The 12,487-nt window shown below is 39.7% G+C and overlaps 1 protein-coding gene across 1 annotated transcript in view; it reads left to right on the top strand.

Moving 5' to 3' along the window:
- Positions 1-552: 552 nt before the first annotated feature.
- The window catches only part of LOC103778532 (integrin alpha-V-like), a gene marked incomplete at its 5' end in the record, with an annotated part of 37,505 nt that continues 25,570 nt past the window's right edge, over positions 553-12,487 (top strand). Inside the window, 1 exon segment of the mRNA XM_008946122.1 lies at positions 553-680. Within this exon segment, the coding sequence (XP_008944370.1) occupies positions 553-680 (128 nt within the window).

Raw genomic sequence — 12,487 nt, 5'->3', positions numbered from 1 at the left:
GGGCACTTGGAGGTCTTTTGAGAAGAGCATTTTCTAACATGAGTCTGACTCACCACTTAGTACCTCCTGAGCTCAGAAGCGCTACTGGTTTGTTTATGTATTGTTTTCATTTTTGACTGACTTCCTTGAATTACTCTTATGTACAAAATTAACCAGAAATTATGCCAGCTGATGACTTTCTTAAATTAAAGAAGTATGTGACTTCCTATTCTGCTGCATACATCTGTATTTTTTAAAGGAAAAAAAGAATATAAAAAGCATTTATGTGATATTAAACATACTTTTAAGTAGGTCAGAGTACTTTTTTCTCTAATCTTCTTTTGTCTCTTCTTTTTTGGTAATTTTTTTTCCCTCCCTGTTTTTGCCTGCAGAAAAGAGGGACCCAAGACCTAAAACCTAATATAAACTTACCAGAAACTCAAAGTAATTCTAGTCCCACTTAGATGTCAATGGGCAAGGCTTTTGCTTTATTAACTCTTCAGACATCATAAAGTAATAACATCTCTGCCCTAGGTGTCAAAACCTTTATTTTATTTCTTCTTTTTACTGCAGGACATTTCTTCTGGTGGGAGCTCCAAAAGCGAACACTACCCAGCACAACATTGTAGAAGGAGGCCAGGTGCTCAAGTGCAACTGGAATTCCAACAGAAACTGCCAGCCGATTATATTTGACCCCACAGGTAACACACAGTTCAGTGAAAGGGGGGATGGGTGTCTCTGCTCTGATCCTAGTGTGAGAGAGCAGAAGGGATTCAGATTCACGTGCAGTTCTTGATGGTTGATGTGAATACAGCCATTTTGGGGCTGGCAACTAGTCAAGGCTTGTTTTGTGGTTTGTTTTGTTTTTTAAACTTTTAGAATTCTGTTGTCCTTGGTATGTGCTGAAAGCCTGAGTGAGCATGCATCATTCTTCTTTTGTTTTCAGCTATTTATATTTCTCCTCTGTACTTCCCAGCAATCCTAAAACATTTAGCAACCTAATTCCCAATAAACCCTAAGGGCTTTATTGCCTATTAAGAACACGGCATGTGAACAAAGATACTTCTTAATATCAGCAGAAGTGCTATAGGCAGAAACACTCAGGAGTTTAATCTGAAACTGGGAGTCTGTACTTCAAACCGTGGAACAAAAAATCTTTTTGTTATGTTTCCCCTCAGATGTAGCTTCATAGGATTTGTGGCATTGTGACAGCAGCACTCGGGGTGCCTTGGGTCAGAGGCAGTGCCCATTTCTAAGTATCTGTACTAAAGCTGAGCAGCAACAGTGCTGACATGAAACCCTTCACTCAGCTTTCATGCTCTGGTACACATGATGATTTCCACAAGCTGTGGCAGGTCATATGAGAGCACCCTGCGTGTGCTCTTCTGCTTGAGCCATTCAGTGTTGAATCCTGTTTTCCACGGCGTGGTTCAGGCCAGTGGAAAAACCTTTCCATGTCATGGGAGTGGATTAGCAAGACCCATGAGGTGGGTCAGAGGAAACACCTGTGCTTTTAGGCTCTAAGTGGTTATAATTCATTCTTGCCTCTGCCAGTATTTTGACTTTGTAGTCTAAAGGCTACTAGATTTATGCAGCCTCTGTAAATAATGCATGACACAACAGAGAAGCTCTTCTTCCAATTCTGTTCTCAAGGTATACCACAAAATGTTGGTGGTGGTCAGATTTCTGAAATCTCCATATATTTTTCTGAAAACTTATATTACTTGTTCTCCTGGGGAAAAAAGTAAGTACATAATGGTACACACAAACCCCGAGTCATTATTGGTGTCTTTACTCTACAGGAATGTTTCTGCCAGATTACTTACACTCTCTAGTAAGTAATAGCAAGTTGCAAAGTGTGACATTTTGTCTGCATGAGTGTAAGATGGCAAAAATGGTTTTGTGGATTTTGTTTGTTTGTTTTCTCTTTGGCTTTATTGTTTAATAGAATACAAATGTGGGTTTGTTTGGTGTTTTTTTTTTTGTTTTTTTTTTTTTAAGAAAGAATCTAAATGTCCCTAATTAATAACCATCACTAACATAATAGCCAAAACCATTCTGGTATGGGAAGATAAATCCACCAGGGTAGGTTCTAGATGTATCTTGCAGTGGGAATTGCAGTGTATTTATCTGTTTATATGGTGAATGTTTGCAACAGGCTTTTCCATATGCCAAGCAGAATAAATAGAGAGGCCGTGCTGCTTTGTTGTGTCTGTGCTTAAGGTATATGCTACTGGACAAACAGTGTTTTGCTTTTAATTTGCCTTTGAGTAACGGGCATGTTAATTGCTTGAAATTTAACAGTAAAAATAGCAGGTCATAATGGCTTAAGAGGATTTCTTTCAGGCACATTTTAACTCATTCCAGCTTTCAGGCAACGAGTTGGGAAGTAATGCATTTGTCAATTATTCTCTGGGTGAAAAGGGCCATTGTATTGCAGTGTAATAAAATAATAAATGCACTGAGACAAAATGAAATGTCTTTTTCTTTGTTCATAATACAATGGTTGACTCCCTATGTTCCGATGACATCTTGCTGCCAACACAGTGCAAACCCCCACTCCTGCCTGCCCCTCCTTCACAAGGTAACAGGGGTGAGGGAAGATCTGTGATTGACTTTGCAGGAAATGGGAAGCAGAAGATTTGGCCACTGATTTATGGTGCTGATATGAAGTTGCTTTCTGTAGATGACTAAATGCAGCCTCTGCAAGAATTCACGTTTGCTACTTCAACACTTGTGCCATGTGATTTGTAATTGCAGAGGTATTGCTTATACAATACAAGGCAGATTTTTTCCCCCTCCAAGATTATTTAGCTGTTTTGGTAATGGGAAAAAAAGCAGCACCAGTTCTGCATAACTAATGAGATGGGTTTCTTAGTGGTTCTTTTCTGATTGTTTCCAGCTAGTGAGAAATCTGACCTGTGAAAATTACAAGCACATCTGTATTTGTGACTTGTCTCTGTTTATCTGTTGATGGCCAAACTCCATATGTGGAGTTGCAAAATTAGAGTTACTGAAGACGTGCTCCTGTTCCTTCTCCTGTGTCCCTGCGCCAGAGAGGGTGGCTGGCAGATCCTGGACCAGGCCAAGCCCCTGCATCACACGCAGCCTCTGAGAGAGGAAGGGGCTGTGTTCCTCTGCTGTGAACGTAGCAAGGGAATGGAGCAAAGAGAGAGTCTTGTTCTGACTCTGTGAGGTTGTGTTTCTCTACTTGTCTCGTGGTTGCATCACAAATAAATTAGAGGTCCAGCATGCAAGAGTATTTTTCTCTTTCAATTATTATTATTTTTTTTGTATTAAACATTACTTGGTTTTAGTTAAGTTTTCCTTCCACTTTGTGGGTCCTTTCCTCTTCCCCATCTATAGAAAGGCCACACTGAGCTGAGCTGCGGAGTTGGGTTTTATTTTCTAACACTTACTTTTGGCTTAAATACCATATTGTCACAGGAGCGTGGGCTTTTACATGAGACAGATGCAACAGCTATAAGCTATAAACGTGCCCAAGAGAGAAGGTACTAGCTGCTTTATGTTAATCTTTGGAGGAGGAGTTGTTCAGGCCCTTACCTTACACCAGTGTTGCTTGTTGAATTTACCCTGTGCCCAGCTCCTCTGGAGGAAAGCGATAAGGCACGAAGCTGAGAGTTCCTGGGAGTACCAAATTTACTACTTTGTTTCTTCCTTCCTGTGGGTTACAACTCAGCTCTTTCAGGAGAGGAATGCTGGGCAGTGGGAGTCCCTTCATGGAACTTGCACAGCTCACATCCTGAAAATGCATGTACTTCCCTCACTTTTAGGATCTCCCTACCAGCCTATAACACACACCCCCACATCCCCCCATTAAAGCATATATATTTTAAAACTGTTGGCCAGAAAAAAACCTTTTCTTTCAGTTCCTACACAACGTATTTTCTCATTTAAAACAGCCGTGTATTTGCAAAGGGGAAGGGTGATCTCCCCTCCTCCTAGATCTCCCAGCACAATGGTGACATTCATCTAAAAATACTCTAGAGGATATTCTGTATTTATGTCTGAGTGTGTTTCTGTGCACTAATTGCTTTTGACGTTCTGGTGTACACGGTGGCTGTGGAAGGCAAAATGTTTATATCGCACATTAACACTTCCCAAATGTAAAGATGCTTCTCTGTGGGGCTCCTGAGCATTTTGGCACTGACATCAGTTGGCTTTGATTTAACATAGCTAGGACTATGTGAAAATTGCATAACAAAGACGTGTGGTAGAAGCTGCCCTCCAGTTCAGGGGTGCCTATAGCTGTGCTGCCTGTGCTTGTGAGTTGTATTTTTGGGGAAAGGCTTTCAGTTATCCTCAGGGATGCATTTCGGGCTGGTTTTCCTTTTGGATGCACATGAAGGTTAAGGTTTAAAAGGAACCAACCACCAAGGAAGCTCCTTCATATGCAGGCTTTTGCTGATACTGTTGTGAAACTGAAATAGGAAGCAGTGCTTTTTATCTGTTAGTCCGAGGAGTTATCCTGAAAATCTGAGTAGAAATAGATCCAATTAAAAAGTGCTGTATAAGCATGGAGCTTTTCTTGCATTATTCCTGTTTACCTTGTTAATTCAGAAGCTAAATGTGCAACTTGCACAAAACCAAAGTTTCTGGCATTTATGTTCTCGTATATCTTGAATTCTTACTACAACTGCCACAGCATTACCACAATTTCATTTGAATTGTTATGTAAAATATTTCAGATTTTTTTTTTTTCCCCTCTGTCTCAGTTAATTTTCAGAGTTTCAGAATGTGTAGGAGACTATTTCTTCAGGACATGCACAGGGGGAAAAGTTACTTTCTCAAGAAAGCATAGTCTTCAAAACCTTCATAACTGATATCAGAAAATCCCTTCCTTTGCAACATGTTTTACATTTCACATTCAAATTATCAAAACCCACAAGGTAACAGGTCAAGGTGGTTAAACATTTGTCTTCATTCTTAACCCTTCTCCACAGAGGATAATTTTGTGACTGAAGGTTTAGTTTCTTTTTTGTTTTGAATAGTAGCACTAGGGGAATATTCTGCATCTTATAAAGAATCTGTGAAAGCAAAGGGTGGGAAAACTGCTCTTACAGCTTGCTGAGCTATAGTACTACTCTTCCTACAAGACTGACTGGAGAGGTGGTACCTTGCTTAGAAAGCTGAATAGCTGGCTTGAACTGCCAGCTGCTTAGCAGCTTCTTCCAGGAAAAACATTTTTTGTGTGGGTAAACTGTAAAAGGAATGCAGTAATATAGCAGTCCATTTTAGGTTTATGATCAGTTTGAGACAAAGGTCCAAAAAAGTTTGTGCTAAAGACACATCTGTTCTTTTTCCCCTTTTCTTCTTCCGCAACCTTCACAGACTAGCACAGCAAAACTTGTGTAGATAGTACCAAATAGTACTGAAAGTATTTCCATAATCTTGCTCAGGGAATAGGTTCTTGGAAAGGTAAAGGTTTTTCTGCAAGTTATATTTACTTTGTATAGTTGTCAATTTTTTTGTGTATAAAATCAAACTTTTTTCTGGTGCGCAAGAGGAGGATCAAAAGCTCACTGAGCCAGACATCAAAACTAGTGAGCAGAGGTGTGGTCAAATGTGATTGTTTTTGGAAAATCAACATGATGTCTTTATGTTTTTATTAATGTATTTTACAGCTTGGCATACATGGAATAGCAGAGTGGATACACTTAGCTAATTGTCTGACATCTAGATAAATACTTTCACTATTTGGCTATGGAATTTTAGAGAGCAGGATCAGTCTGAATTCTCATTCTGACAAGAAATTCTTCAGAGACTTATGTAACCAGTTGGATTTTAACAGGCTGTACATGTGTGAGCAATACGTAGCCAATTAATATAAACCAAATGAATTTCCTATGTGCTTTTTTCCTGAAAGGAACCAATCTTCATAATTATTCATATTATTTTACTCTTCATCTTTGAGGTCCTACCTCTTCATCAGTCAAGAATAGTGGGAAGTGGGTTGGCAGAAATAGCATTTCTTCATGCTCTCATGGATTTTCATAAGGATTTAACAAAACAGTTTTGTGGTGATCGTTCCCTTTGTAAAAACCTGACAGTTTTATAAAAAAAAAAAACTTTGAGAAATGTACCTGCTCTGGTACAGGATGCCTGAAATGCATCTCTTTGTGTCAGCATCAGAAAGCGCAGTACCGAGACTATTTCAGGAGCTTCTGCATTTAGAATAATCTGATGAAATGCAGTCAGCTCTACGAACTGTTCCAAAGGAAAATATGCCCATAAAACAACTTTGAACTTGTGCACTAATGAATTGCAGATTCTGTTTTTAGCACAGGAAGATCTGCTAGCTCAGACAACGCATTGTTCCACTGTGTGCCTCAGAAGAGCAAAAGATAGCCACGCACGGCTGTGTTGTCACTCCTCCTCTTGGTAAAACCCCTCCCTGCTGCTTTCGTTCTCTATATCAGATCTCAAAATTCCAGATTAAGGAAATTTACAGAAGCTGCTGAATACAAAAAACTTAACAGCATCTCAAATGCTTTCAGCTCTGTGTGGTGTGTTTTTATTTCTCTGGAAAAACAATTCATTGTAGCCTTTGGCTGCATAAAGTTTTATCACTTTGACAGTTGCACTCTCCTTCCTCTTCCCCCTTCCATGTGTTTTGATGCACCAGAGTAATTTTGGAGAATTGGTTTGTTCTGAAATATGAAATGCCTTTAAGACTTGGTATTTTGATCTGTGCTAAAAGAGGAGAAAGAAGCTTATAAAATAACTCTTCTGATTCCTCCTTACATTTCCACATTTGTCTTTTTTTTTTTTTTTTTGGTTGCTATTCCCAAGTGGGTGATTCTAGACAATAGGAGTCTTTGTCTGGAAGCCTAAACCACCACTTTGGCATGGCTGTATCTATCTGTGACCTATTTAGTTTGAAGTGGGTATTTTCATTGCCTTGTGCAGCGTCGTGCTGTAGCAGTGCACAGCTGAGATCTGCCCATGCTGGGAAGTTACCACTGGCCTGGGTGCCCTGAGCTTGTATTTGCCTTTTGGACATTCTGATCGTTTGTGCAAATGAGTCAGTTGCTCTCAACTTTCCACTTGTGGAATAAGGTGATAGTGAAGGAAGTGTGGGATGGGTCAGTATTTTGTGAAAATAGCGTTCTTTAGCAAAGTGATGGTTTATTTTTAGCTGATTGTTTTATTGGTATTAGGGTGCAATTTGTGTGGGGCTTTCAATCTCAAAGGGTATTGATTTAGTCAACAATAAAGCAATAAATCTTGCGAAGACCATTCATTCTGTTGTAGTAAAATGGATTTGATTTTTATCTTGCTCAATCTGTCATTACCTCAGTCCCATTGAAGTTTGGTTGTTACCATTATCGCGTGTGCTGGTGTAACTGAATCTGGGCTGGGCTCTGGGTATTGCTCTGAACACAAAAGAGGCTGGCAGAATGTGCAAAACCTCCTCCACATCATCTTAGAGCTGACAGTGGAAAAATGTTCATGCTTTTGTGGTTAGGTAGACTCCTGCGTGAATTCTCTTGGCTCTGTGTGTGTGTAGCTGGATCTCAACTGTATGACTAGTTAGGGGGAAAAAAAAGGTCTTACTTATAAGGGGGAAGGATGCTTCTGTCCCAGCACTGCCCAGGGAAGGCAGCAGGATTAGTACCTCAGAGGAGGGAAGGGGAGCAGTGGGAAGCTCCATATTCCCATCTCCATGAGTCATTAACAAAACACTGTGTCTGCACCAAGGTTGCTGAACCATCAGCTGCCTCACAGCACGGGGTATTTCAAAGATAAGCTTGTACTCGCTCCCTCTTGCCTCAGGAGCTAAGGTTAAAGTGGCTGAGATTTTGGGTGGAAGATAGCTAGCTTTATACCACCTGAAGTTCCCATAGCATGAAAATGGCTCTCTTGTATTTTTCATAAGGTCTTTTTTTGGCTAGCTGCATAAAGTTTTCCTTTTCCTAGAAGGGACAACATCATTCCCATTGAATTAGCATAGTTACAAAGAGGTTTATTTTAAGAGAAATCATGTGAATTGGGGGACTATTTAAATTTTACAACTTCCTAAGTATTCCTAGTACTATGACACTGAACCAAGCTTCATCAGTTCACTGCATCTTGACTCCTGATTGCCTCAGTTAAATCTGGCACTCAAGATGAGGGGCACAGTTTTAGATCAGTTTTCTCTTTACTGTGCAAACAGGCTGGCTGCAGTCATTTGTAGTAACACCATTGTTGCTGTGGCTGGTAAGATTTACATTGGAAAAAGAAAGTGCCAACTATCCAAAGCTGATAGCCAAAAGACATCCATCACTGAAACACCTTTTCATCTTTTTGGTATACTTGGAAGATGGCTTAGACCATTTTGTTGCCTTGTTCTGCTATTTGTGCTCAGAATTCTATTCATCGTTCTGTGTTAGTGTCCGTGCATAATTTTAAATCCTGTGTAACACACTGAAGTGACACTATCTCATTGGTCCAGCAGCAACAAGGAACCTATGTGATGGATTTTTTTAAAGCAATTCTGTTCCTGCCTTGACAACCCCATCACCTCACCTGGAAATACTTCATGAGACCACCAGTACACTGTTGACTTGGCATGTCAGCCCTTTTTCCCTATGAAAGAGTTAAGTAAAAAATCATCATGTGATGTCTGCTGCAATGAGAAGGAGCAAAGGAAAAACCACAGCATAAGCTGCTTTTACAGATACAAAGTATCCCTATGGACAAATGACATAATCCTGGAATTAATGACCTGTCAAGTAGAAGTCCCTGTAGCAGTTGCATTTTACTCTGACAAATAGCATTGTGTAAAAACTGAACGTTTTCTTGACTAAATCTAGTCAGAACATAGTTTGTATTGCCTAGATTTGTTTGAATGCCTGCTTAAAATGGATGTCATTGGTTTAAAGACATTTTTAAGGTTTACTTGATATACTCTAAGAGAAGTCAGAAATAGAAAACCAGCAGTGGCTATAAGAACATTACAGTAGTAAGGCTGACTATAATACATCAAAACATTGGGCTGGATTTATAAATCCCTATATGTTTCAATCCTACCTATATTACAGTTTGCTTCATTTAGTGTAGGTACTGTTTTTAAAGGGTGTGGGGGAAGGTTTTTTTTTAACAGCCACTGATAAAATAATAAATTCAGGCTCTTTATTTATACTTAACCACAGAAATGCTGAAGTCAGTCCTGTATCTTCCAATAACAAACCTACTTTACAGTACAGCTAAAGCACTGTATTGAACTGATTTGGATCAGTGAGGGCTTACATTTAAGTGTTCTTTATGTTTGTTTTCCCCAGTCAGGAACAGAAACCCAAATGGTTTTTCATTTAAAGCAAGGGGATTTTTGATGACAGGGTGTTTTCCAGATTTCATCATAAAATTAGTTTCTCTTCTAGACCTGAGGGAGAGGCTCATAATCTATTTACACAGTGTTTTCCTGGGGAGAATCTTGAAGAAGTGTAGGTAAATAAAGGTTACTTTTCCTGCATTTTTTAAACTATTTAATCTGACAAGTCCATGTTTCCAATGTACATACTTAAGTTTTTTCTGATTTTTGTGTCTTAATGCACTTGCCTGTTACAGCCAGCCTGAAGCTGAACAGCAACCCCTTCTCCCCAAGATTCCCCACTTAGTTTTAGAGAACCTAAAGAAGATTTGAATAAAGGATAAACTCAATATAAGGCATCTTAACCTTGTAGCAGATGTTGCTTTATGTTATGTGCATCTGCAGTGGCATTAGGCTATTTGACTAAGATGCTTGTAAAATAGTTTTGTAATATTGGCATACTATAAATAAAACCAATGGAGTACATATTACTACCTGACAGGGTTTTTTTTTAAGCCGAATTTCTAAGTTGTTATTTTGGCCTTCAGAAACTATGATGCTGGCTTTTGAAATGATGAAAGTTGGAACATAAACTACACTCGGAACATAATAATCTCAGGGTTTGGTTCATTTGCTTTCTAATGTAGGAGATTTTAGGTTTTTATATGTCAGCTTCTGACTAGATCTCAAAGCCTAGATGTTTACCTATTAAAATAAAATCGAAGAGAGTTTTCTAATATTATCCCAAATTTAGAGCTGAATCAGGGCTTTCTCAGCATTGTAGGAAAAAAAATAATTTTGTCCCTTAAAGACTGAGGGAGAGAGAAGCTGATGTAGCTGCTGTCCTGGACGTGGGGAGTAGGCAGTGCCTGCAGCTCAGGAATGACCAGGACAAAGGCAGATGGGGGCTGCTTTGGCAGCATGTGCTGGTTAAACTGCTGGTCTCCACTCCCCCGGCTGCAATCAACCAAGACTGGGGAGATGGCACCAGAAACCCGGGCTCTTATTTACTTATTTATTGTTTTATGCTGTCTCAGCTGGTGCGTTCAGCTGAAACTTGGAAGGAACTAATTTCCTCAACAGCTGTGATAAAATCAGATGGCTGATAATGTGGATGGCTGCTTACCTGCTATTGCAAAAGACCATTCCTTCTACTTGCTGCCCATTGTTTTAGACTTAAATGGGAAGTTTACATGCTAGATGCTTTTCTAGTACCTAGCACAATTGGATACTGTATTACACTATGAAACTGCTATACTACCTTTCATTTCAATCATAGATACATAGCTCTAAGTATCCAGCAGTGGAGAAGGGTGTAACATGCCATGCTGTTAACTATTCTTAAGTTTGATACTGTTTAAAGTTTTGTTTGGCAAGTAAAGCTGAGAGATTTCTCTGTATTTGAGAGTAGTTGGACAAAGAGGGAAGAAGGCAAATCTGTCTTTTTAGGCTGCATAAATTTGGGTGTGGTTACATGCAGAATAAACCAATTTTAAGTCCCTGATGCTGCCAAAAAGGATATAGTTCCCAGCCATGTGTTTCTGTCTTCTCCATAGCAGGTCACCACTGCGTCCCCTCTCCATGCAGTCAGCTGTGTTGGTCCCTGATCTAGCTGAATATTTTGTTAGCAGCATGAATTCTTAGGTAGTTCATGTTGTGATTGTGACCACAAGGTAGTGCCAAGACAGAGATGGGCAGCAGGAACATATACATGATCAGGACCAAATGGGATCTGCTGTGCCTTTTGCTAGCAGCTTCACCTGAAACTAACTCAATTGTGCAACTGTGTCCTTTGAACAAAACTGTCCATGGGGGGATTTTCATTAATTAAAGGCAAGGAAGGGAAAAGATAACGATACAATGGGGAGTTTTCAAGTGTGCAAAACAGAATCCCCTGTTTGGAAAATATCTTGATCTGGTTTTGGTTTTCTGTACCATGAGAAGGTGACACACAGGTCTCCAAACTAAATTTCTGTCTGTGCAAGGGTGATGGCATAAATGCTCAAGTGTGTATAGATCTGTGTAGATGTGCTCATCATCAGGTCCTCTGTGTCTTTAGGAGCTGTTCAATATGAGGGTGGAGGAGGGGGTGACAGAACAAAGTGGGGGGCGGGTTAATTACCTTTGGTGAAGTTGGAAAAAACAACAGGTAGTTCTCTGTGATGCTGTGCACTTGGCATTGATCTCTATGTAGTTCTGATCCAAGAGCAGTTGTAGTCAAGACACTTTTCAGTTTGACTGACTGCAGATTAGAATTGCTTTTGTTGTCCTTTTCATGGGATTTTCCTAATGGAAAGAACACAGTCTTTCAAGACAAAACATTCTTTACAATGTAAGATGAGCAAGGAAGTTTTGATGCAAGTGGTCACAGGTCTCTGATTCAGAGCAGGGTTGGGTTTGGGGATTTCCCCCAGCAGTCTGTGGAAGAGATGTATGGCTGTTGACCTCATTGACTCCTTTCCCTTTAGGCACTGTAAGCCAGCCATTTAGGTGACTTTTTCTAAAAGACTTGTTTTCCAGAGGGCTACATTCATTTTCTGATTAGGCTGGCAAAGTTGCCATTGTTGTTCCAGTGAAAATACATAAAAAACATTGAATGATCTTCAACATTCACACTTGCAGAAGTACCACTTACTGAGCTGCTTCTACCAGCCTTCACCATCACACAGTTAACAGACAGGCAAATTATCCTTTACTGACTCTTCCAGATGGAAAACTCTAACTTTTTTGTTACTGACTAGCCTTTCATTTTACTCCTAGCTTGCAAGCACACCAGCTGCTGTGCTCTGTACACTGAAGTGACACTCAGAATAGACATGTTAACGCTTGGTAGAATAGCAGAAGAATTTGTTTCAATTCCAGCCAAAGGCAAAACTCACATAATTTAATCAGGGCACTATTTCTTCTAGAAGCATTAGTCTTAACTTGGCTTTGGCACCGATCCTTGAGCAGTGCTGCAATCTGACCTGCAAGTCAAATGTCCCAAGTGTGAGGTATTCACTGTGGTGCTGTCAGAGATGCTATGAGGGTTACACTCTTACAACAAATCAGTGTTGTGCTAATGCTTTGTATGTAAAACCAGTGCATTTGGCCTTGGGTGTAAAAATTAATAATAAGGTGTTTTTAAAGCTTATTTCCATAAAATGATATCCTTTATATCCTCCAGTGTTACTGTTCTATGCTTTTCTTGCA

Source organism: Merops nubicus, unplaced genomic scaffold (assembly GCF_000691845.1).
Source record: "Merops nubicus isolate BGI_N331 unplaced genomic scaffold, ASM69184v1 scaffold25338, whole genome shotgun sequence".
Lineage (NCBI taxonomy): Eukaryota > Metazoa > Chordata > Aves > Coraciiformes > Meropidae > Merops > Merops nubicus.
Note: the sequence above shows the minus strand (reverse complement) of the source record. Positions and strands in the feature narration are given on the sequence as shown.